Below are 26,818 nucleotides of genomic sequence, written 5' to 3'. Positions count from 1 at the left end.
TTAACTATTTAAAACATTTTATTAATATTTAGTGCAAAATTACATCAAAAGTAATTTTTTGACATGTATTCTTCAGTACAAATGTCTTTAATTATTTGAAGGGAATTTTGAATGTTATTTTTCAACGTTGCATTCTTTGAAATCCTTCTTTGCTGTAAGTGATGAAGAGGGATCATCACCCTCACCATGATGAACAGGGACATTAACATTTGAAAAATCACAGACATTTAAAGAGCCAAGAGAAGCAATTATTGAATCATCCAAATCTTTGGAAACACTAGAAATGTCTGTTTCTTTCAATGCAGTTGCATAGGAATGATCGTCAGTTAATTGCTTTTTTTGTTCAAGCCTTTCAAAAGGTGTTGCAACTTGGAAGGACTTTGTAGGTAAAGAGTTTTCATCAGATGCTGGATATGCTCGGGCTTCAATGTAAAGCTGTTCCAAAACCATGGCCAGTTCCTCTTTCTTCCCTTGGAGTTTTTTTCTTCGCATTTCATTATTAGCTATCCTTTCTTCCAACATTTTCAATAAAGGAGCACAAATCACTTCGGCTATCTGACCCATAGACCTTAAATAAACTAAAATAAAAAATGTTACTAATATAAGGATAAACTAAAGAAATAAATAATGGAGAGTAATAATTTTTTTTTAATAAGGATAACAATAGAGCCTAAACAGTCTGAAATAACTACCCATAGTCAGTTTTTAAATACAAAATTAAGTATTTAAAATTTTTTTAATAAAATAAATGACAAGATAGAGTATTTCACATATTAGAACCTTACATGCAAATTTTACAGTACTATAAATATTTATGTCAATCTGCTTAAAATATGTATCTAACCAACACAACACAAAGGGGAGAGAACACATATTTAGCCAAACAGTGTCATGGCAAAACTCAGTGGCATCACAAAAAGTCAACACTGGGATCAAGTCTCCATGCCACTACTAAGGTAGTTGCTACTAGGCTCTTAACATAAGCAGCATTGTCAAAAAATAAATTTCTACCAAAGCGAAAAAAAAAGGAATATTAAAAAGAGATTCAACTTTATATAAAATAGCCAGAGTGCGAGTAAATGTCTTTCAGATCCCACTTTCCTGAGCATTCTAAAATGTACTTAATCCGGACACTAAAAAGTTAAAATCAAAAGCATACTTTTAATTTATTTTCCTGTCCAAATGTTCTGAAAAATTAGGATTGTCATATATAATTATCATCTTAGGCATTTTAAAGAACACTAATACTGAAATCCGACTAATAATGCAGCTTGGAATCAAACACTGTTTAAAACGATTGGTGTTGGATTACACAAGTTTCAGTAATTTATTTTAAAAGACATCCATGGATAAAACTAATGCTTCAATGAGTGTATTTACACATTAGTTTGCAAAATTCAATAAACACAATATAGCAAAAAGAAGTTTTAAGTTTCAGTTTTTTTTTTAAATATGCAGTAAATTATGTTATCTTCTTTGACAAAATATTTTATTCGCAATTCCAGAATAAATGTTTTGAGTCTTTAAAATACATAAGAAAAGAAATGTCTAGATACTTTAAAAAGGCAAAGAATGACATTGATATGGTCTGTTGCGGAGGTGAGATTCACAGAGGTGAGGAATTTTCCATTAATATAGGCCTAATAGATACATTTTACGGGGAAATTTTTTTTTCTTTGTTGCTACAATCTGCACATGTTAAGTATATGAAAACATGTTCACTTCTTTTTTTACATTAATTTACATCCCTGAAATTCAAGTTCACGGAGGTGAGAAGTCAGAATAACCAAAGTTTTTGAAGCAAAATCTACCCTTTTGTTTTTCGACAATAATCTCACAACTTCAACTATGGCTGAAAATAAACAAGGGTGCTCCCTTGTATCATGGGAAATAAAATTTGATGTCATTACTGCCACATGTTAATGGGGAATGGCATTTTGTGTTTAGGTAACGGAGATGAGAATTTGTGTAACATGACTTCTTGTCCTACTAAAACGAACTAAAACACAATATTAAAAAATTAAATATACTTAAACATTTAGTATTTGATACACTTTTGAAAGGAATAGTGAATAAATAAGTGCATACTTTTAATTAAACATGTTATTAAGCAACATAAACAGTCACACAGGTGTGTGACATGCCACGGAGATAAGAATTCACATGTTGTGAACCAAAAATATACTAAAATAAAAATTATTATTTAAAAATTGTTGGAAAGTTTACATAGATATATTTTTGATGAAATCAAAAATCATTGTTAAATGAGTTGTTCCTTAAAGTTGTTACTGTAAAGGGGGTGTGACAGAAAAGTTACTTTTTGAAGAATGACCCAAGTGTAGATTACAAACCCTTTGATGGTGATATTAAAAGAATGCAGCTTGGTGTACTTTGCCTGAATATTTTCTGAAAGAGAAGTCTTAAAAATGCGATAGTATGACCATATTTGGTAACATCAGGGCTGGCAAATTTTCGAAATTGTAGCTCCAAAAACCCAATTTTAAGTGATTTTCAAAAGCAATTTTAAGTGATGGTGTTGGGTATTCGAGGACTTCTCTCTGGATATTTTGCAACATTGAAGAACTGAACAAAAAATTTGAGACCCCCCGAAATGTTTTTGATATGTGTGTGTGGACATCGGAGGAGTAGGAATTTAAAGACTTTCTTATTTTTAGACAAATTAGAAAAAATAAAAAAAAAGGATGGGGGGGGGGGCAATTTAGCAGGCAACAGGCTGTAACTAATGAAAGTTCATAACACAAATATATTTTTAAAGAAGAAACTAAGATTTATCTCCAACATTATTTTTTTCTTATTAAAATCACTTTGTTGTCTTACGACGCGTTCTTTTCTTTTCTTCAATGGTAAAGAATATTTTTGAAAAACATTTAACTCAGCATTCTGGAGAGGGAAGGATAGGTCCTGTGCCCCCTCCCCTTCTGGTTGCGCCATATTTGGATGTTTGATGTCATTTATTGCAGGATTTCTTATTACTTCATGGAATATGCTTCGAGCACAAGCAAAATAATGTATGTACATTTTAACCCTCTGCATACAGCTCAGTTTTTATACTTTCCAGCCCTGAAATAAGGGTCGATTTTTTAGTATTTTTTTAATATACATATATTACAATTTACATCTTTATCAGTTCTTTCAAAATAATACAAGAATTTTATTAGATTTTACCTTTGCAAAAAATACATAATACAGTTCCAGCTCAGTGGGCAGGTTTTATAAGTTAAAGAATTTATGCAACATTATCTCAAAAAATAATACAGAAATTTTGTAATAAAACAGAAAGATTGAGAGAAAAATATCAGTTTACTTTTTAAGAATGTACACATAAATGTGAAAAAAATAATCATTTTACATTTCATTATTTTATTCCCACATAATATGCTACAAGTCTATACTGTTTATAAATGCTTATTGCATAAAAGAGAAGCATAAAGCAATGCTACGAAAGGCAAACTTACAAATACACAGGGGAAAAAAAAAAAAAAACAAGCCAGAGAACAGAAATTCCAGAACCCTCCAATGCCATCTAGGCAGCAAAAATGAGCATGAAATGAGGCAGTGAGAAGCAAAGAGATGTAAGTGCCAAAATTGAAAAAAAAATGGAGATAACCAGTGCAAAGTAGTAGGAGAATCTCACTTCTGTTTTGGGGCAACAGATGATATTAGTAGCTCTGGTAGGTGCTGATACATAGCATGATTTAAAAAATAGTTTTAATGAAAGCCTAGCTAGAATCTTAACTTGAAACATGTTTTCCTCAAAAAATTTATAAAGTCCACTTACATCCCTTTGCTTCTCACTGCATCAAATGATGTTTTTTTTTAACTTACACGAAGGAATAGCGGGCTCAGTATTGAAATAAGGGAAAAAACTCTTCGGTTGCAATCTTCACATGATCCATAGTCAGTTACGACACTGATTCCCCGCTCAAATCGCAAGAGCCGTACATGAAGGGTTAATTGGTGGCACAATTCTTTTTCATTTTTTTTATTGCGGAGGGAAGGGATATTTACATGTGCTTAAAAAGCTTTACTACTGATCCATATCAAAACTGACATGAGAGATGTTTTTAGGCTTAAATATGGAAGCAGCAATTAAGACAAATACTTAGGGACCATTCACACATGATGTCATGCTTTGAGAGGGAGGGGTTTCATGAAATTTTGAGTCTGTGACAAAAGGGAGGTAGGGGTATCAAGAAATGTGACATCACTTTGGTCAAAATAAAAGCAATTTTTATAGCAATGTGTTCATGTGATATAGTGTGACATGTGACAAGGGAAGGCAGTAAGGTCAAGTGTGACACTTTGTGACAAAGGAGGAAAGAGAGAGGGGGGGGGGCAATATGAAAAATAAAGTATAATATCATTCAGGGGTGCCCACCCTCCTATGAGCAAGAGAGCACCCCCTGAAATTTTGCGTAGACCCCATAGAGCAAGCTCCCTCCTCCCAAAAAGGAGAAAAATACCCCTCAAAACATCCCCTAAAAATTCCAATGGTGTACCATGACCCCCCCCTCCCAGGTGAGCACCCCTGCATCATTTAGGAATAAGCTCTTATATTAAATACTGGAAAAGAAAAGAAATCACATACTTGAACTATTGTGCAATCTTGTCAAATAGTCAAGTTTGGTTTGATTAGTAACTTGATATGCTAGTTGCTCTTCTTGGCATAAAAAACGAGGCAGTTGTATCAGCGTGTTCATTGATACATTACTAATAAATTTTGTTGGAACAATGTCAACTGGTATATCCAATCTCTTCTTCCTATAATTTTAAATTTTTATATTGAATAAAAGTAAGAAGTAAATAGTATAGTAATAATATACATGAAAGAAAGAAAGTTACTGATACAAAACAGATTTCATGCCAACGTACGTTTTTGCTAGATGCAAACATAAGTTTATTTACACAATTCAAACGAAAGAGGAGCATAATACTGCCGTTAGCAGGTAAAGGGCAGTAACTGTTTTCGTTTTCTATTTTTTTGTCAATAAATGAGAAACAAAATTTTATAATTTATTACGCTGCTTTTAGTATATACAGTGAAACCTGTGTATAACAATACTGTCTATAACAATAAACCTGTCTATAACGATATGTTTCTTGCTCCCAGCAAAAAGGCAGCATAAATACTTGAACTGTCTATAACGATAACCTGTCAATAACAATATTTTTTTAGGTCCCAACAGTATTGTTATAGACAGGTTTTACTGTATATAAAGTTAGATCAGCTTTCAGACCCCAAATGCAGATAACAAGTTTTTTTCTAAGTAAGAAAAAAGGACTTGCAGGTTTGCCAACCTTGAAGAAACAACTTGCGGAGCATTTGTGGTGATTTTGAGGAGCATTTCAAAATTTGGCGGAGCAGCTCGGTATGTTGTATAAAAATCAATAAAAAAATTACACCTCTTATCTAAAATTGTTTTTGATGTTTGATTATCATTTATAGTACTAGCATAAGAATAATTATTTTTAAATTAATAACACTTTAACCATTTAAACCCTATAACTTTAAACACTATGTCATGCTTTGATTATAAGGGTTCAATTTTCATATTTACAAGTCTAATAAACTAGCAAAATATAATAAAAATAAATTTTATTTTATTAAAACCTTTGGTAAGCCTGGTCAGAATAACGAACAAACGGGAAATGCAGAGCAAAATAACTTCTTTGCGGAGCTGCAGAGTTTCGCTATTTTTGCTGAGCAGTTGGCAACCCTGCACTTAAAAAACAATAAAATAGATAGAAAAATGACGTTTTGTAAAAGAAAGATAGCTTAAACATTTGAAAAATAAATAATGAACAGATGAAAAAAATTCAATCAAAGTTTATTTTGAGAAAGAAAGTAAACTATAAATGTATATAGATAACAACACTTCTTACACTCTTTGTTGTATCTTACTTATTTCAACTCTTATATTCACAAATCGCTTTAAGTCAATTATTAAAGCAAATTTTTTGTCAAAACTTATACACAAAATATAAATTTCAAGTCTTTATTTATATTCATTGCAGGGATGTATTGAGGCATAAGAAAATATGAATGTATAACTTTTACTCAAGTGCCCCTTCCCTCTGTTGTGATGCTACCAAGTTGACGGTCAGCTCTTGATAACCCGAAGTCGCAAGGGATCGGATAAAAGCTTCGATTTATCAGAAGATTGAGTAATTGGAAGTTCTCCTACCAGGCTTTTCAAGAGTAATATTATCAGTGATCTAATGAGCCGAATTTCAATAATTTGTGGATAAACTACGGATCATGAGGGGTTATTCCCAAGTTAGCTGCTTGCAATCACTCAGTGTGATTCATGGTAAAATGAGTATTTGTGAACAACTCATCGTGATTTGTCGCCTATCCGAAAAGTTATTCAACTGGAATTTTATCATAAGTTGAGGAAACTAGTTGGGCTTTAGATTATGGAAGTCATAAATTGCTATCTTTTGTGCATGCACAGTGAAAAATTAATTGCTTTAAATGCTCATAATTTTTCAAATTTTCAACATTTTAATTTTAAATTTTAGTATTGTACTTCTCTTGTAGGCTGTCAAGTTTTCTGAAAGTTTAGTAAGGTTTGGTAGAAAACTTTCAGAACGTTTTTCTGATTGGATTGAACTATGGATTGTTGACAACTGGATAGGACTTGTGTTTTACGGATCTTCAGGTAAGATAGTTTTTGTTATTGGCAGATACTATCCTGGAAAAGGTTAATTAATGGAACTTCGTTTTCCTAATTAGTCGAGGCAAAACCCCCGTTTTTACATGGTGGTAACAAAATCCAAGAAAAAAGTTCCCTGATAATTCCCTGAATTAGCTTCGAAAAATTCCCTGATGTTACAAATGTGACTATCACACACAACTAAAAGATAGAACACAATATATAGCATAACTGCCGTTTTTGCAAGAAACAAAAACAGAAGATTTTATTTCGAAAAATAAGAGGAAAATCAGTAGATTTTCAAATCAGAAAACAAGAGAAAAAACAGTAAGATTAACATTGAAAACACTTTAAGACTAAACTTTTTTCAACTAAATTTTGTATGGTTCAACCTTTAACTTGTGACATTTAAAAACTCACACTCAAAATGATCACAAAATTTTGATTAAATATTTCTGAATTAATGTTTCAATGAAAATAAACAAATTTTAATAACAAGCCTTTTACAAGGCTTAAATAATAAACATATATGAAAAAATAAATAAATAAACAAACAAACAATTAAAAACACATATCATCATCTCAGAGCAACAGTAAGATATCTTAGTGTTATTTCTGAGGATTAGATATCTCACTGTTGCTCTGAAGCGATGATACGCAAAAAGATTGAGGTCATCAGCTGTATGAAACAAAAGATTAAACAGGGTTGCCACTCAATTTTGGAAAAAAATTTCCTGTGTTTTCCCTGTATGAAAATGACATATTACAAACAAGCGAACACTGATGTTTGAAAAAGAAAACATCTTGATAATTTCACCACAGGAAATAACATCAAAACAATAAATATTTTAATAAATAAATAAAAAGAAATAAATAAGACTTCGTAATAATTGAAATAATAGCATGGTGATTGAATATATTCAATTTTTTATGCAAGGAAAAAAAACCCTTCTCTTAACCATTCATTACTTAGATCTAAAAGTGTAAAAGTTAAGCAGAACAATGAATATTGACGTCTAATTTCATACACTTTAAATGAAATTATCATGAAATTCAAGATACTTATTAAATAAAACGATAAAAATATTATTTTTATGATGAACATTTTAATACTTACTTAAAAAAAAGAAACAAAATTACTATTTTTTATTTTACTTTATTTCCGAATTTCATTCATATTATGAATACCATTATTACTATTTATTTATTTATGTTTTGGTAGTTTATATATTTGGACATTGATTTTTGCAACTTTAAATTAAAAAAAAAAAATTTCCAGGTTTTTGAGGAAAATTTCCAAATTCCCTGGATTTTCCCTGTTTTTTGTTGATTTTTGAATTCCCTGTGTTTTTCCTGTTTCTTCAGGTATCCCTGTGGCGTGGCAAACCTGTTAAAATAGTATTGATAATTACAGACATGATCGTCAGAACATTTGAGGAAATTAAAAAAAGAATGAAAAGGAACATATCTGATTTGGGGTGATTTTTGCAAATTTTTTATCATTCTTTGTCAGGTATGACCTCAACGCGTTTTCGATTTGTAGCAGTTCTTAAAAATAATTTTAGAATGTTGAGCAAGTTTTGTTTGGTCCAGAAAAAAAAGTCTTTTGTGTCCAAATTAAAAGAAATTTTAAGGAGGAAAATTTTAAAAGGTTTGGCAGCTTGGTGATTAAAAATAATAATTTCCCCTGATATTTTGAGAAATTTATAAAATACCCTGATAATTCCCTGATTTACAGGTTGTGTTACCACCCTGTTTTAGTTTTAGGTTTAAGTTCTTGTTTATTGTATATAGTTTAGCATGTAGTGCTTTTTCGCAATGTTATTCTGTAATGCATATACTGGAGCTTAAATACTCTTTTCAGTTTGTAGTTTAATTTTTTTTGGTCTGTTGATCATATTTATTGAATCCTCCACGGCTGATGAGCTCTGGATTCAATCTTTCAACTTTTTTCTATTAATTGCTGCTTTTGTTTTTCCTTTAGTCTCTTTGTTATTCGTAAAATTGTATAAAAACCTGTTATTTTGCCTGTATATTTTAAATACACACACACACAGATATATATATATATATATATATATATATATATATATATATATATATATATATGGGCAATTCTGCAAAACATGGGAACCAGGTGCTAAAAAAAATCTTGAAAAAAAGTCCCAACTTTTTTCATATGTTCTCTGTATTGACTGAAGTTTACAAGTTAGTATTTGGTAAGGGCCCATTCATTGATTACATAAGAATGATTTCAGCAATGTTTGACTCACTTTTTCCCATGTAAGGGAACGTAAGATTTTTCAAACCCCTCCTCCCTATTCTTACGTAAGATTCCATTTCGTTTTTCAAGATAATAAAATAAGCAAAATATAACATAGCAAAGCAAAATTTGCTCACATACAAAACATAGCAAAGCAAAATTTGCTCAACTCACCTCGCTGTAAAGCTGTAGTCAGGAGAAAATTATTCAGCAGTAAATGCAATGTGGATTTGTGAAGCTTACAGTGCCCAGAAAAACTCACCCAAAGAAAATTCTTTACCCCAATTAAATCCAGGCTTAACCAGATTAGTTTGAGGGAGAAAAGATGAAGGATGGAAAAACTTGAACTCGACACCCCATTTATTCCTATTTGAACTGTTTAAAATCCATCCTTCACCAGTCGTAGTTGAGAAAAGTAAATTTTTTGAAGAGAATACTTCTAACAGCCAACAATTATTACAATCACTACACAATATGAAATATGATGACTGACACCATTTGGAATGTAATAGTGTATTGTAACCTGCAAAAGTTACCAGTTGTATCAAGATCAACATTGAACTTGAAATCACTACAATGCAAACAACAGAAAAATACTGGAAGTGGCATGAAAACAAAGAAAACATATTTTATCCTCCAAGCTGATTCATAAGCTAGAAACTCAACTTTTTATTAATTCAAGAAGATATTTTATACTTGTACCACTGCTCTTCCTACAGAATAACTAAATTTTTTTTTCCTGAAATTGATTTTAATCAGCTTTAACCTACTTTAACGTTTTTTAATTTTTAATTCGAAATGTATTTAAAAAAATTTATTGACTTATTAACAAAGGCAATTAAGCATTAATCTACGTTGAAATCAAGTGAAACTGTAACAAAATTTTACAAAAAAAAAGGTGTTTTGAAATCAGTATTACTCAAACATTGAAGACTAAAGTGTTAAAAGTAACATGAGTCACACTCAAAATATTGGTTAACAAAATCAACAACTGTAGAATAAATGAAATTTTGGGTACATCATAACTTAGAAATGTCATTTGTTTCTTGAAATACTTTTTTCAGATATTTGAATTCTGAAAGAGGAGACATTTTAAGTTTATAGTAATCCACAAAACTTGAGCTCTTTTTTTTGTAACATGAGTCACAGAGCCAAATTCTGGTTTAAATACCTTTCGTTTGTGCTAAAATTTAGAATACTCATATCCCTAGCTTCTTACTGTGTACCAGATGACCTTAAAGAACTTTATTTAAATCGGGTATGGTACCTCATTAAAATACATTCCATTTACTTTTGTAAAACTTAGTCAAATCGTAATGTGAGTCATATTGAATTGCCTATATATATATATATATATATATATATATATATATATATATATATATATATATATATATATATATATATATATATGCGTGTGTGTGTGTATTTGCTTTTTTTTTGCAGAATGGAAAATTCAAAATGCTTTTAAAAAGAAGGTTTTCAAAGTTTGAAAAAACTGATCTTTTTTTTTTTTTCAAAAAAGTAGAAGTTTTCTCTTCTAATTAAAAATTGGAGATCTGTAGAAAAGTGGAAAATTCTCATCCAAAAAAATCCTATTTTGTTTGTAGCAACACTTTTCAGCAATGCAAAACCTTTTAGCATGAAACAAAGAAAAATTCTACATACTCTATATTGCCATCCTCTATGACAGTTTGTGACTGATAACAGGTCATTTGAATTCTGCCACCCTAGGGGGGAAAATAATTATATTAATAAAAAAAACCAATAAGATTTTTGAATCATAATTGATATTGTTTCAAAAAATCTTTTGGTGTCTCAATTATTATCATAATAATTTGGGTTTTCAGAACATGCTCCTCACTGATTTTAATTTCACTCAAGAAAAAACTTACCTTATAAATATACAATATTTTTGATCTGTTGAGCTAACAAATTGTAAACAAAGCAAGAATAGGATGAATTGGGAAATATGGGAGAAAACAATCAAGCATTTGGAATGCTACTTTCAAAAGAAAAATCAAAAAGTTGTGCTTATACTCAACAGCTGTGCCACACATTGCACTATTGACAGTTTGAAAGCAATAAAGCTTGTCTTCATGTCCTCTAATCTGACAAACATTCTGCATCCCATGGATCACGAAACTATTTGAAACTTCATAATGCATTAAAGAACTCTTTTTTTTTTTAAAGACCTTATTTCATCTATATGAATAAAAATGACTTTTAAGTGGTGGTGTTGGATGCATTTTTTTTAAATTGAGAAAAGTTAGAACATGGTAACACACAAAAATATTCATAACTACTTCAAACATGCCAGATTCAAAGTGGATGCTTCTGAAATTGTCTATGAAGACAGCAACATCAAAGGTGAAGATGATTTGCATCCATCAACCTTAGCTGTAGGCAGTGGTATACCTAGGGTTTGGTAGGAGTGGCTCTCATCAGGGGCAAAACAGCAAGAGGGGCGGCAATTTGACAAGATTATTTCGAAAAAATATTAGGATTTTTCATTAAAATACTTTAATGATTTGTAAGAATGAAGGCTTTCATGTCCAGTGTCAATGATTTTATGTAATTCTGGGTTGTTGTGCCATGGTCTGAGTGTTGTTACTCAAAAGGTTTCGACCGCATCTACAGAGTTTACATGGTCGAAGCTTCCAGAAAAGCAACTTCCTAGCAACTGATGCAAATTCCCAAGTGTTGTCAATGTTTATGTGGGAAGAGCTAGTGGCTCTCCCTTCGTTTTGAGCCGGGATTGGCTGATGAACATTCGCCCTTGTTCCTGGTTGGCTGAAACTTGAGCTCTCTTCGTTTTGGTTGGGGATCGGCTGCTGGATGTCCGTCCCTGTTTATGGTTGGCTAAAAGTATCTCTTGGGATAATCCGTCTAAGTGCAGCATGCCAGAGTTCGTTGATCTTAATTCCTTTTTCCTAGCCAGACTGGGAAACAAAGGGAGTAATTTTGGACGAATTCTATGGTATGTGAGATGGACAATACAGTTCGGAGAGTAAAACATGAGGTGGCTAGGTGTTGCTTGCCAGGGGCTTGGGTGAAAGATAAGGTTGCTGAAAAGAAGGGAGTATTCAATAAGGAAGATATGGTTATTTTGTGGGTAGGAACCAATAATGTAGATCACAGTAATAATAATAAGGAGCTTCTGAAGGAATAGAAGTCCCTGTTGGACAAAGCTATCAACTTTTTAACCAATGTCCAAATGATTGGCTTGCTTCCCAGGTCTGAAGTGCATAGGAGTTGGTTAAATGCATAAGAGTTGGTTAAGTGTATGAACCTGGATTTAAGGAAATTTGTGAAAAGTGCAGGATCAGGTTTGTTAATGTGTGGAGCTTTTATAAGCAAATTGGATTGCTAGAGATGGCCTGCATGGGAACTCTACTGGAGTCAAAATGGTTAGTGGTTTGATTTTAGAGGCTTCAAATTCAAGACTAAGTTTGAACTCAATGATGACTCAAGGATCATGTATCAAAAGAATGCTAGTTATGATTGGAATTATGATTAGAATTCGAAATAGTGTGCCTAATAAGAGTAGTCATTTCAACAATGGCAATTCAAGAAATCTCAGGGGGTTAAATAAAAGCAATTTGGGTAGCAGACTAATGCTCACAGTATTAGGAACAAGATGGAAGAATTGAAAAACATAGTTACAAATGAGAAATTTGATGTTATTGGAGTTACCGAGACATAGGCTACTGAAAATGATGCAGATTTACTATGTATTGCTGGGTATAGTTGTTTAGACAAAACAGAGAAGGCAAAAACAGTGGTGGAGTTGTATTTTAAGTTAGGGACACTACAACTTGCAATGAATTGGTCATAAATGATGAACCTAAAAGTATTTATATGGTTTTTCAGGAGTTGTGAAGCAATAAGGGCAAAAAATAGCACTTACAGTACTTAGACTTAGTATACTTAGTATACTTAGAAAATATTTATAGGCCCTCTAATTTAAACCAGACGAACAAATGTATTGTATTATTAGTGGCATGTTCAGTAAGGGATCATTCTTCATAATGGAGGATTTCAAATTGCCCGGCAATAATTAGAATAATTTTTATAGCAGTTTTGGCAGAGAAGAGGAATTTTTGAAAGTAATTGGTGACAATTTCTCAGATTGAGCTGTAACTCAGAGATTTCAGCTAGATGTGATTTTGGATCTAGTTTTCTGTGACATGGGAATTGTATGCAGAGGATCATATTGCAAATAGTGACCACAACCGTAATACGTTTTGGATTAATTTTGATACATACAGGCAAATATTTTCAGTTTCTGCCCAATTTCAGAAATACTGATTTTGTTGCATTTAGGGTAGAGTTTGAAAGAGGTTTCTTCGTCAGAATGGGACAGTAGCAATGTAGATCTGCAGTGGATTGAGTTTATGGAAACAGCGGGGATTATGTTCCTTTCCGGAGAAAAGGTGTCAATACTAAAATTTGGCCCATGTGGCTCTCCCCAAAGATTAAAGAAGCACGACATTGCAAGCAATCCACTTGTTAGCAGTTTAAAGAAGCTGGTCAATGTGCAGATAGGCTCCAATATTGTAAGGCAATGCATAATTTCAAGTATTTGGTAACAGATTCAGGAAAGAGAATTGAAGCAAAGGCTAGCAAATAGCATTGACAGGGACATAAAGAGTTTTTTTGCTTACAGTAATTCTGGGAAAGTTCAAAATAATGAAATTGGGCCACTGGTCGATAATCACTGAAATTTAATTTAAAACGATAGTAATACTGAGAATGTTCTAAATAACTTTTATTTCCAGTGTTTTAGTGATAACTGTTGATGAATTAAGACAACTAAAATCATTATTAATACCAGTTAAAGTAATTCACATATATTTTTTAAAATTTTGATTCATATTGGGTTATTCTGAAAAGGATAAAAGAGAGAGAATTCAGAAACCATATGCACATGGTGATCTAAGATGCGTTGAAGCCATTGGAAAATAATCATAAAGATGTGAAACTAATAAACTTAAAGGTCTCATGATAAAAAGTGCTGTTTTACCTTTCTTGTCGGATCTTCATTAAAAACTGAAAAAATGATTCCAATAAATCCATCATCCATCAATTGATAGCTGTCTTGAGTATTCACATCTAAACAAGAAAAATTTTATTCTAAAGCTGAGCAAATGATAAACTTTATTTGAAAATGTTTGTGTTTGCAGATATTTCATCCACATGAATAATGAATCAATAACACATGAATGAGAATATATTTAGTTTTGTCAAAACATACACAAAAAATGTCAAACCAGCTAAGTTTGATAAAATTATTATTATTATTATTTTTTAAGCAATCATGATTGCTTATTGTTCTCACTTGACAGTTTTGAGGTCTTATCATTTTATTTTCCCGCTAGTGCCCTCTGCAGCACCACCATCGACCGGCCGCCTCACGATGCTGCTCCTCTAGTTAAAAAGTCCTAAAACAGTCTCCAGGTTGAGTCAACAGTGTGGTTAAAACCATACTTGCCAACTTTTGAAAAAAACTTCTTGGTGCATACCACTGCATGAGAACATACAGTTAAAAATTCGCATAAATTTATTCATACATACACAAAATTGAGAATGGTATAAAAATATGAGTGCAAAGGTTTAGTAAGTATGAGAACATACAGTTAAAAATTCGCATAAATTTATTCATACATACACAAAATTGAGAATGGTATAAAAATATGAGTGCAAAGGTTTAGTAAGTTAATGTATTTAAAAGAAAAATTAACTGACATGGTCAAGAAAATTTTAAGAAAGTTTAAAAATAATGAAAAAATCCAGTAATTTAAGTTACCGTATTTTCCAGCATATAATTATACGCTGCTGCCAGGCCCGCACCAAGCTTGATCGGCACCGTTGTGCAAATATCTTTTGAGAGCTTTTATGCAGTGGTGATTGAGGAAAATAAAGTTAACACCTGGACTGAGACTTTGTCGACAAATATAACGTGCGAAGAAATGCGTTTGGAATTAAATTTATTAAAAAACTATGTGTGAACATTTTTTGCTTTGTCAAAACCCACACTTAAATACATTTACTGAAAGGTAAGTTTTTATTTTTTTTTAAAATAGCATTGAAAGAAAATTTATATCTATGTTTATTACATACTGAACACATCTTATTCTAAATAAACCAATTGACACTATCAACTTACAGTTAGGAATAACTTAATTTAATACGTAATATGTTACAAACTGAAAAATAGAGCTTATGATATGGATGAATACAAATGAGCAACTGTATTTTAAAATCTTCTGTAGTTATTCAAAGTAATTAGATTAAGCTATATTAAATCTTCTCACGCAATCACATTCGATCAATAGCAAAGCATTCAATACGCACGAAATGAACAAATAAATAAAGCTATTTTTACTAAAATAAGTTCAACGTCAAATTACAAGAATTGAACTTTTTGGATTGTGTTTTTAGCAAATTGATTTATAAATAAATCTAAGTCTTGTCTTTTAAAATATCACTTTCGATAGAAATAACTGCAAGATTTTGCCAGTCTCCCCTTGACCCATATTATATATTAGGCAATTTTTACTCATTTTTAGTTCTGAGAATGATCTCTATGCTGTAGCTACTGAGACTGGAACTCTTAATAAAATGTGTAAAGCTATATAAATGTTGGAAAAGGAGTGAGTTTAATTGTTGACAATGATATACGTAGCTTCTCAGAGTCGGCAATGCTAAATTTTCTCCAAAAGTTAGCAAAAAATGTAATTCATTGCTATTACATTTTTCCTTACTATTTGTCGCATCCATTTTTATTAGTTAATGTTAGTTCCAGTTTTTGACATAATGTGAATTGTTCTTGTTATGAGTATTTATAAGTTGGAAATATTTTACAAAATTTTAAAAACTTCTGAATGAGAAAATAGGAGATCTCTTTCATTTAATGACGACGATATTGCAACATCTAGCATGCCAAAGAAGCAATTTACTTCAAAGTTTGCTTTTTCATTCTGAATATGCTGATCGTCACTTTCATAAGCAAATTATGTTTTTATTCTTCAAGGTGTTTGTTGGCTTTTAAAATTTGCATCAACATCTAAAGAAGATGCTATTTCTTTACTTTTTGTGAGCATATCATTGAAAACTTTTTCAGACCTGTAATCTTTCAGAAAGCAGTTTAACTTGCTTAAACATTCAGAAGCCTAAGAAATATTAAAAGTTTTGGTCTTTTCAAATTTAATACACAAATAGCTAAAGAAAAAAAAAGAGTGGGGAAGAGGATCGAGAAATTATGGTCAAGTCGTCACTTTTTGAAACTAAAAAGTTAAACTATTGTCTACAATATAAAACTACTAGGCACAAGAAAATAATATGCAGATGTGCTTACCGTATTTTTTTAAGTATGATAACATGAAGCAATCGTATTACCATGAATAGTTAAAAATCACAAAAAGACATACCATATTTTCCTGCATATAATCCGCGGATTATCTGCTAAAAAAGACAAAGTTTATGAGGTGCGGATTATATGCAGCAGCGGATTATCTATGATTTTTCCCCCCTTAACACAGAACCTCAATATTTTTACAGTAGGATTCACAGATCGAAACCATACCCCAACTGAATGTTGTTTATTTTATGAAGCATGCATGTTCTTCCTCGCTGCCTGACTGTATGTTGGTTATTTTACGTTGCTTGAATGTTCCTCTTGGCGATTCAGGTCATGTAAAATAAGCAAGATTACAGTGAAATAGGTAGCCATTTGCACAAGATTAGACCGGTTGCTCCTATGTCTTGACTCTTTGTTTTTCAAGTAATTAGTGTACTATCATCAAGATTTCAAGAAATCATTATATTTTAGATTATATTTCAGATTAATTTTGATTATGCCTTCAAAGTAATTACTTTTTCACGTTTTTAGTGTAGTTGCTCAAATAGTACGTTAAATTCAAACTTTATCTTTTTACATCATATTATCCGCAGATTATACGATGCTTTTTTTCTTCTGGCTGATTTTAGGACCTGCGGATTATAGGCCGCCCGCGGATAATATGCAGGAAAATATGGTATTGCACAAATTGCAATACAGCATATTAACCGAAAGAACCAAACTGAGGAATAGGAAATGTGTTGCACCCTCCCTGGTTGCAACTCCTATGCTCAAACGTATTGTGTACTATAGACATACCGAAATGGCATTCAAGGTCCCACATTAGGAAGATAAATGCTGATACATGCATTACTTAGGATCACACGCTTTCAGTGTAAAAGGTTGCACTTTTGAGTAGCATGCTAAGACACAACAAGGTAATATTCTTTCTTCAGCGAGACAGATTGCTAGTTTCAATGAGCAATATAATTTTACTGCCCCCATTAGGCATGAAGGAAAGTTCAATTGTATTTTTTTAGTTGGATATTTTCTCTCCCCATTTGGAGCATTTTTAATCGGTTGAGCTCCGCGCCTTTTTGAGTTGGATATTTTCTCCACCCATTTGAGCATTTTTAATCGGTTGAGCTCGGCGCCTTTTAGACTCAGGAGAGGTCGTGCATGGCACGACCATGCACATAGGGACGATGCGGCCCTGGCTGCCACAGATTATCAGTGATTTTTTTACTTCCTTTTACAAAAAAGGAAGTATTGTATTCGCAAAAAATTTTCACTCAAAAATCGACTTTAATTTCCATTTTGCTCAACCCCGAATGAATGTTGAGTTTTTTTTTTGATTCGACTACACGTGGAGAAGTGCCTAAGAACGTATAGACACGCAAAATATCCATTTTTGACGATTTCTGAGTTAGTTACAACGAGTTTTCTCGTGACGTCTGTATGTACGTATGTGAGGATGTATGTTGTATAACTCAAGAACGGTACGTCCTAGAAAGTTGAAATTTGGTACATTGACTCCTAGTGGGGTCTAGTTGTGCACCTCCCCTTTTGGTTGCATTCAGGTGTTTCTAAGGGGTCTTTTGCCCCTTTTTGGGAGGAAATCATTGTTAATTTCGATGTAAACTCAAGTGGTGTTACAATTTGGCGGACACTTGGCGAAATATCGCCAGTCTTTTGTTCGCCAAGTTTTGTCGCCAACTTGGTGACAAATTTGGCGATTTAAAATTTTTTAAAAAAAAAAATCTGGTTTCAATTTGATCACTGTTGGTGATATTTAGAGAATAAACTATTGAATCACATTAAAACTATCAATAATTGGAAAATGACATTAAATTGGAGTAAAAGGAAGTTATGTGAAGCACACGTCAGCTTGTTTCTTTTCCTAACACCAACGCATTTGACCTCAATATTTACAGTAGGATTCACCGATAGAGATCATACACCGACTGAATGTTGTTTACTTTACAAAGCTTGCATGTTCCTTCTCGCTGTCTGCCTGTATGTCGGTTATTTTACGTTGCTTGACTGTTCTCCTATGCGATTCAGGTCATGTAAAATAAACAAGAATACAGTGAAGTACGAAGCCATTTGCACAAGATTAGACCGTTTGCTCCTTTGTCTTGACTCTGTTTTTCAAGTAATTAGCGCAATATAATCATGATTTCAAGAAGAAATCATTATATTTTAGAATATATTTCAGATTAATTTTGATTATGCCTTCAAAGTAATTACCTTTTCACGTTTTTAGTTTAGTTGCTCAAATGGTATGGTAAATTTAATCTTAATGTTTTTTACATTGTATTATCCACTGATTATACAAAGCTTTTTTTTCTTCAGGCCGATTTTAAAACCTGCACATTATAGGCCGTCCGCGGATTATACTCATTAAAATACGGTAGAGGCAATGTTTTCTATCTTTTGCATATTTCTCATCATTTAAATTCTCTAGTTTGAATACTACATGGCTAGCTGAGAAGTCTTTAATCACCTTTCAGAAAAAAAAAATCTAGCTTTATTCAACTCATATGCAAGTAGATAGAAATTCCCAAGAGGGCGTGGCAAAATGGCGATCGTGCTTTGAAATATGAGAGATAAGAAAAGTTAAAAATAATGGCAAGCACAAAAATATTGATGACCATTTGGTAGAATCACACAGCAAACTTAAACAGAATTATAGAAGCAGATGCAACCGGCTTCCGAAACACATCAAAAGTTGAAACTTGCGTGTGAAAGCCAAAAAACTACAAAAATGCTTAAATGTTACATAAAATCCGTTAAAGTTGGCAAGTATGCCAAAAACTTGTCTATTAACCACTATGAAAAAGCAAAAAATGCTAAGAGTGAATTTTTTCTCTACATATATCTGCAACACAGAAAAGATTAAATAACAAACAACCTAAACACATTTTAAATTAAAAATCTCTTTCACTCTCAACTAGTGTTGAAGTGACACCGGCAGCAAAGTCTCTGGCAGTCAATTATTTTATGCAACACAAATGCAGAAAAAATGTTTCAGAACATTAAAAATAGTTTTGTAAAATACTTACCAATTAAAGAGGGCCAAACTGTGAGTTTTGGATGAGAATGATACCAGCCAACAATTCTCACTTGCCGTTTTAAAATATGTGCTAGCCTCTGAAATAATAATATTATTGTTGAATGAGAGGTATCATAAACTCGAACTATCACTAATAAAGAACACAATAGATTGAATAGGACTCAGTAAAGAAACTTAATTTATCTTGAACTTATATTTAAGTCCTACTTACAGTACTCATTCAGACTCTTTATCAAAATCACCCTATAAAAACAGGGGTGCCCACCCCCTAAACATCATGAAGACCCTTCAGAGCAAGAGTCCCCCCCCCCAAAGAAGAGAAAAACACCCCTTAAAATTTCAATGGTGCAGTCTGCGATATGACCCCTCCTAGGTGGGCACCCCTGATATTAAGACATAGTGACAGGAGATTAGCAATAAAATGTTCGATTCTAATACTGCAATTGGATAATTTATTTAGAACTTCATTATACACACCAGTTAGTTTCATATGGAAATGCGCAGGGCCAGATTTCGGATTTAGACTTAACGGGGCCTTAAGCTATTTCAGTTATGGGGTCCCTTTTGAAATCTGCACAACTTTTTCTGACGGTAACGAAAGGGTCAATTTGAAGTGTTTTTGTTTTTTCACTATTTTGGCTCTTTCCTCTGATACATAAAGCCATGCTTTAGGAGTTTATATTATTTTGGAATATTTATTAGAACCATTGTGAGAACATTTTTTGAACATGGACAATTGTCCCATTTTTCAGAACACTCTTTGGATCAGTTTCCAAAATACTTCTAGAAAACACAGTTCGAAACATATATTTAATTCAGCCCTCTTTTTAGCACACTTATAGGATAGAGTTAAAGACACATTTCTGAACACTTAAACACTTACACTAAACATTTTGTGGCACACGTTTAGGCACAGTTTCTAGGATGTGTTTTAGAAAAATTTCTAACACTAATATCCTCACAGAATACCTACTAAACAAGTATAAAAGAAGCTTTTAGAAACACTAAATTCGCATATTTTGAGACTGCAGGCTGAAGATGGTTTAGGTTTTGTATGAATCTAATTATTAATCAGAATAGCTACTATGAAAATTTGAAATTCAAAGATATTTAAAAAACAATGGAATATTTTATAGAAGAATTACACGAACAATGTGTACTAATAAAAAGTTGCAGGAAAATGCAGTACACAATATTACTTAAAAACAATAAACACAATATTACTGAAAAAACACTTCCCAGTGGTCTTAGTTTTAACAGTGTTGCCAATCCTAATACAGTATTTAATACATGTATAAGGACCTGTTGTGACCGAAAAATACCCCTCCAGGAGGAATTTCTGACTGCGCTAGTGCGGAACCTTCACGTTTAAGTAGTTACGTACGTTAAACAAAACTTGGACAATTCATCTTTATTTTTATGTATCATTTATAGTGGTAAGTGTAATAGTTCATGAAATATAAAATTTTAAAACCAGGATATTCTTGTATGCCAAACCTGTAACATAAAATATCTACTGTACTATAAAATATTATGTAAGAATGGGTTTGACTCCTCCCCTCCCCTTCGGGATCCTTACGTAATTAATGAGTGGCACCTTAAATGACCTCAAAATAATAATAATAAAAAAAAATGTGGAACATTACTTCAAAAACTGGGATGAATGTTCATCCTCCCCTGTACATATTCTCCTTCAAATTCAAAGCTATAATCTTTAGAAATAAACCGAGAAAAAAGTCTATTTGAAAACTTTAAGTTTTATTTTCATAAACTAAATCTCTCTACCCATAAAGAACCACTTTCAATCAATCATTAATTTTTAAAGAAATGGAAGGCCAATTGCCCCCCCCCCCCCCCCTTCATCCCTGTACGAGCCGCCTATGCTTAGTTTGAACAATTGGGAGAGAATAGATGCGAATAGGAATGGCTGAAGACAACTGGTGCAGAAGGCCTTAGCCCAACCAAAGCTGTCACACCACGGATATTGATGATGATGAATAACAGACTAGCAAAAATCTCGGCATTTTTTAAAGAAACACTTAAGCATGGACTTTTTTTTTTTAAATCACCTATGATTTTATGGACAGGCAAGTGAGTTGAAAGCCTTGATTTCTAGGGTTTAGGTTTAAAATGATTATAGCTCTAAATCAATGATTTTGCTAAAAAAATCATTTCATTTAAATTCTGATTAGAATCACTGACATAAATTATGATTAAAATCACTGATTTAAATCATTTACACTTTGCATATTTTATTAATTTCATTCATACAAAATAAGAAAGAATGGTACTACAACAGATAAAAAGTAGAAAGTACTTCAGCCTCCGTGGATGCATTTGACAGCTGTTCTGGTGAAATTTCAACACGATCCTTCCTTTTATCTGAACGACGAAGAATCAAAACGGCCGAAATATGAGCCACTTTCTCCGAGTTTATCTAGGAAAAAAAAGGAGAGAAAACGAAATTATGCTTTTGTACTTATGCAACACACACAAAATAAATAAAGAAATAAACATTAATTTTAAAATACTAGCAAGTGTTTAGGACATTTATATTGATACAAATGGTTAGGTAAGCTCTTTCAATTAATGTTAACTCAAGTGTTGGGCATGACTTTTGCAGTTGGGTGTGTATTGAAAGTTTGAAGTGAAAAAAAAAATACAAAATTTAATTTTATATACGAGTCCTAGGTCCTCTAACTTATATTTAGGGAAATGATCTCCATTGAAAAATATTATTAATACAAAAACTTCACATTTGTACGACCGAAACACAAGGAGATATTCAAGTTCAAAGATTTAAGGGGCCATCTAAAAGATGAGATGGAAGCTTATCGTCCTTTCAGAAGAATAACAGGTTTAGAAAAACAAAAGTATTTTATTTTTCATTGATAATCAAAAATGAATGAAAATTTTATGCCATGATACGCCAAAACACACAACAAAAGCATGTACAATTTGAAAAAAAACTCTATGCCACAAATATATTTTTATACTTTTGTCAACCACTATATTTCCTCCCAAAAGTTGTTATTGACAGCAAATGTAAAGTGATGTAAGTCACAAAATGCTGCATTTCATATCTCAGTGAATATTGGTCATACTAATGTCAAACTTTCTGCATTGGAATTTTTTTCCAATGGAGATTAATTTCCTAAATATGTTAGGGGACCTGGGGTCCATATAAAAAGTTAAATTTTGTATTTTTTTTTTCACTTCAAACTTTAAATATCTCAACTCTGCATTTGATTTTGAACATTTTTGCAATTGGAAGTATACATCTAGGACTAACGGTTATGAACATAGAGGTCTTGCAGGTAAAATGGGAATACCCTGAATATTATCGCCTCGGAGCAACAGTAAGACATCTAATCCCAGGAATAACATTAAGCTTTGACATGGATCAAGAAAAATAAGTCGTGGAGAGTTTTAGTTGAAAATAGAGTTAAAGAAATTAGACAACTAGTTCCTGAGGGTACATTTAGACTATTTCCTCGTTTTTTTGGACGCAGCCAATTTGCCCTAAAGAAGGTGCTCTATTAAATTGCTTATTAAATCCGACAGTTGTTCAGGTCCAGATTGGCTGAAAAAAGACATTGATGACTGGCCGGACACGGATCTAGAGCTAAATGTGGAAGAAATATTGCATGAGAGAAGGAAGCATATTATTCAGGAGGTTACCAACACTTCAGAAGAACAATGGTATTTAAAATATTTCTCCAAGTATTTTCTAATCATTAGAACGATAACCTGGATAATTAGATTTGTTATCATTTGCAAAACACTAAAAACTAAATTGACAGGGGAAATGACAGTTAATGAAATCAATATGGTAGAAAAGTGATTGTGGAAAATTGTTCAAGAGGAAACATTTGTTATAAGTGTTAAACTTTAAGACCTCTGCATTTTTGTTGACCAAGACGGCTTGATAAGGCTAAAAACCAAAATAACTAGAAGAGAGGATGATGAAAATTTTCGATGCCCTATCTTGTTGCCTTTTGGTCACAAGTTAGTGGAATATTTAATTATCGATTATCACCAAAGCTTTCCTCATGCTGGTGTACAATTTGTGCTCTGTAATATTTGACAGAAATAATGGATTTTGGGAGGTATGAAAACAGTGCATCGAGTGTTAAACAAGTGTATTCGATGCAAATGGTACAAAGTACAACATCCGGATATTGTACTATCTCCCTTTCCAGAGGATCAAATAAGGGACGCTTTCTTTGAAGTAACTGGAATTGATGTAGCAGGCTCCCTTTACTTAAAGAAAGGGAAGAAAGTATGGATTAAGCTGTTTACCTGCGCCCTTTATCGTGCGGTTTATCTTGAGCTTATCGATACTATGCTAAGAGACGTATTCCTACTTGGTCTCTGACGATTCATTGCTAGAAGCGGACGACCAAAAGCTATATATATAGATAATGGAACATTGTTCTTGTGGATAATTTCTTGAAATCCGCAGATTGGGGACTGATTGAATGTGATTTTTCAGCTTTGAGAATTTAGTGGAAATTCAATCTCTCAACTGTTTGTTGGTGGGGTGGATGGTGGAAGAGATTAGAACAAATGGTCAAAAAATTGCTGAGAAATGTTTTAGGAAAGAATCACATATCCTCTGAAGAAACGTTGAAAATTTTGTGTGATGTCGAGTCCGTGATCAATGCAAGACTTGCAATGCAAACTTTTGTCTCTGAAGATTCGAATGACCTTGTTCCTCTCACACCGGTAATGTTTTTGCAAGACATATCTCAAGTTGGAGTTCCAAACCTGGACCATCTTGATATAGTTAATCCGAATAGAAGATATCAGTTTCTACAACATATGAGACAACAGTTTTTTTAAGAAGATTTCACGATGAATATTTTTCTCTATTGATACAACAATCACCTAGAAGCATCTGCCAAAATCTGTGCAGAAGAATGATTTAGTTCTAATAAGAAGTGATCAAAAGGAGAGAATCAACTGGCCAATGGTTCGTTTCATTGATACTTTTCCAGGAAAGGATAACAAAGTACACATTGGGAGACTGAAAACTTCTACGGGCAAGCTTCCGAGACCCCTAAAACATGTGTTTCCATTGGAATTAAATGATAAACTCATGGTTTTTGAATTGAAGACTATTCAAACAACTCTTCATAAACTGAGCTTGCCTAGAACGCCTAGATTTGGGCGTTTTAAAACAACCTGTTCAATATTAATGTGTTTTTATGTATTAATCAAATTTTTAACCTTTTTCAGAGTTTCAAGAGATAAAGAACTTTTATGATACTAATTAAGCTGTAATTTGTTGATAAAGATTTGGTGAGATCGGTTTTTCTCTTTTCATGTTTTAAACTGTTTCAGTAACATTAAAAATTTCTTTGACAGTTGATAGTTTTATATGTTGTTACTTTAAACATGTTCTACTAATTTTATTCCATTGTTTTGATTTTATTGCCTACCGTATACACTTGCGTATTAGTCGATCTCACATATAGGTCAATCCCCCTATTTATAGGCCGAAAATCGAGAGAAAATTGAAAGCTCGCGTATAAGTCGAGCCCTTACTTTCTGAAAAAAATCGGGAACACCCCTCTCACTTAACGTATTGAAAAACAAACTAAAATTGCGGTTTTCAAACATCAATTTCAAGAACTTTTGGGGGAGGACCCGGGATCCCCCTTTTCTCAAATGCTATCACTATACCTCAAAATTTCCTTTTTAGACGGTTCCGTGGAGCCACAGAACCCTTCCTGCTTAAACTAGCCTGAAATTGACTTCAGTTTCAAAAGACAGTTTGTGAGGGCACACTGAACCCAGTTTGGAATATTTTCACGTTTCCCCTATCGTTTTCAAATGTAGCTAAAAATGGGTTTTCAAAACAATAGTGCCAAGAAATTACCGGAGAAAAGCCGCCAGATCCTCTATACCATCACCAAAGATTGCCTAAATTTGCGCTTTAAATTTCAATTTCAAAAACTTTTAAGGGGAGAAGATTGAATCTCCATCCTTTGAGCAACGTCAACACAGATAGCCCAAAATTGCATGTTTAAAACTTCAGTTTCGGAAAATTCTCAGGAAGAGACGGTTACCAAAAATAGCTTTGAATTGATTTCAATTTTGAAAGAATTTTAGGAAAGAACTCCAGCATTACTTTTCCCAGAAATCTCGAAAAAGTTCCTAAAATTGCGATATTTGACGTTTATTTCGAAAATTTCTTCATGCACCTTGAATACACCTGACTCTTTTGTCCTTGCAACCAAACACAACCAAAGATTAACTAAAACTAGTTTTCATACGCCAATTTCGATAATTTTCTGGGAGCAATCCCCCCTCCTCCATCCTTCCACTGATGTCACCGAAGACAGACTATAAAATGCTATTCTACGACTAGTAAATTTCTATTACTTTCTTCAAAGATATAAATTGTACCTAAGGAGTTTCTTACTATAAAACTTTTCTTCCTTTTTATAAATTCATCATTCTTCTGTTCTTTTTTAAATTAGAGCTTGATATAGAAATTTGAAGAAAGATTTAAATGGACGTAAAATATCAGTCAAAATATGCAAATTACTCTTGAGGGGGGGCACATTAGGTCCTTGCACCCCGGCGACTTACACCCTAGGATCGGCCCTGGGAATTGGTTTGGGTCAGTAAAAAGAGCGAGTCTAAGTTAGCCCCCATTGGAAAGAAAAAACCTTTTGGCTACAGCTGTGTATATGCATTAGGTATAATATAATTTCATGGTACCCCTGGTTCCCTAGCCCCGGGTTCCTCTGACAAAATCTTCTTCATGTTAGTCACAGGGCCGGATTTGGAAGTGTGGAGGCCGCGGGGCAACGAGGGAGTGGATGCCCCTAATCAGGGTCGTTATATTTTCGAAAATATCCGATACTTTGATGTATATCTGAATATTTTGATATATATATGTATATATTCGATATTTTAGACCCATGAAAGTTAGGATATTTCGTAAAAATTTAATTGTGGGGGCCGTTTGTTGTGGAGGCTCCGGGGCAGTAGCCCAGCCTGCCATCCTCTAAATCTGGCCCTGGTTAGTCATCTTCCACCATCTCCGCCGTTTCAGGGGCAAAGGAGATTGTTCTGCTACCTCTGCTTTAAGAAATGTGTGTGTATGAATCTGTATGATATTTATAAGATATTTTTGTCCGTCGGAAATATTAGAAATGATGGTTTATGCCTTTAGTTTGGGAAAAACCGACCACATTTATGCCAAACATATTATTGTCATAGTTGTCACAAGTGAGAAGGGAAGAGTAGTGTTTCCATACATTCATATTTTCTCCATGCATTCATATTATGTATTCGTTCAAGAAATAATGTTTATAATTTGAATATTACCTCTCCAACAAAGAGTCCGACAATTTCTTCGCCTTCAGTTGATAATGCATGATTCACACAAACAAAATAAACATCAGACGGCATCAACACCTTCTCTAAGGCCATAATATTGTCAC

General features: G+C 32.8%; 1 protein-coding gene across 1 annotated transcript; it reads right to left on the bottom strand.

Annotated features, from left to right (window-relative positions):
- On the bottom strand, positions 1–26,818 carry LOC129218612 (lys-63-specific deubiquitinase BRCC36-like). Its single transcript, XM_054852932.1, has 7 exons — positions 26,703–26,818; positions 21,676–21,795; positions 19,348–19,435; positions 13,967–14,055; positions 10,609–10,670; positions 4,610–4,782; positions 1–578 (listed from the first exon to the last, which is right to left on the bottom strand). Exons 1-7 carry the CDS (start codon positions 26,805–26,807, stop codon positions 115–117), a joined length of 1,101 nt encoding a protein of 366 aa, XP_054708907.1. The 5' UTR covers positions 26,808–26,818; the 3' UTR covers positions 1–114.

Source organism: Uloborus diversus, chromosome 3 (genome assembly GCF_026930045.1).
Source record: "Uloborus diversus isolate 005 chromosome 3, Udiv.v.3.1, whole genome shotgun sequence".
Classification (NCBI taxonomy): Eukaryota; Metazoa; Arthropoda; class Arachnida; order Araneae; family Uloboridae; genus Uloborus; species Uloborus diversus.
This window is presented reverse-complemented; position numbering and strand designations above follow the sequence as displayed.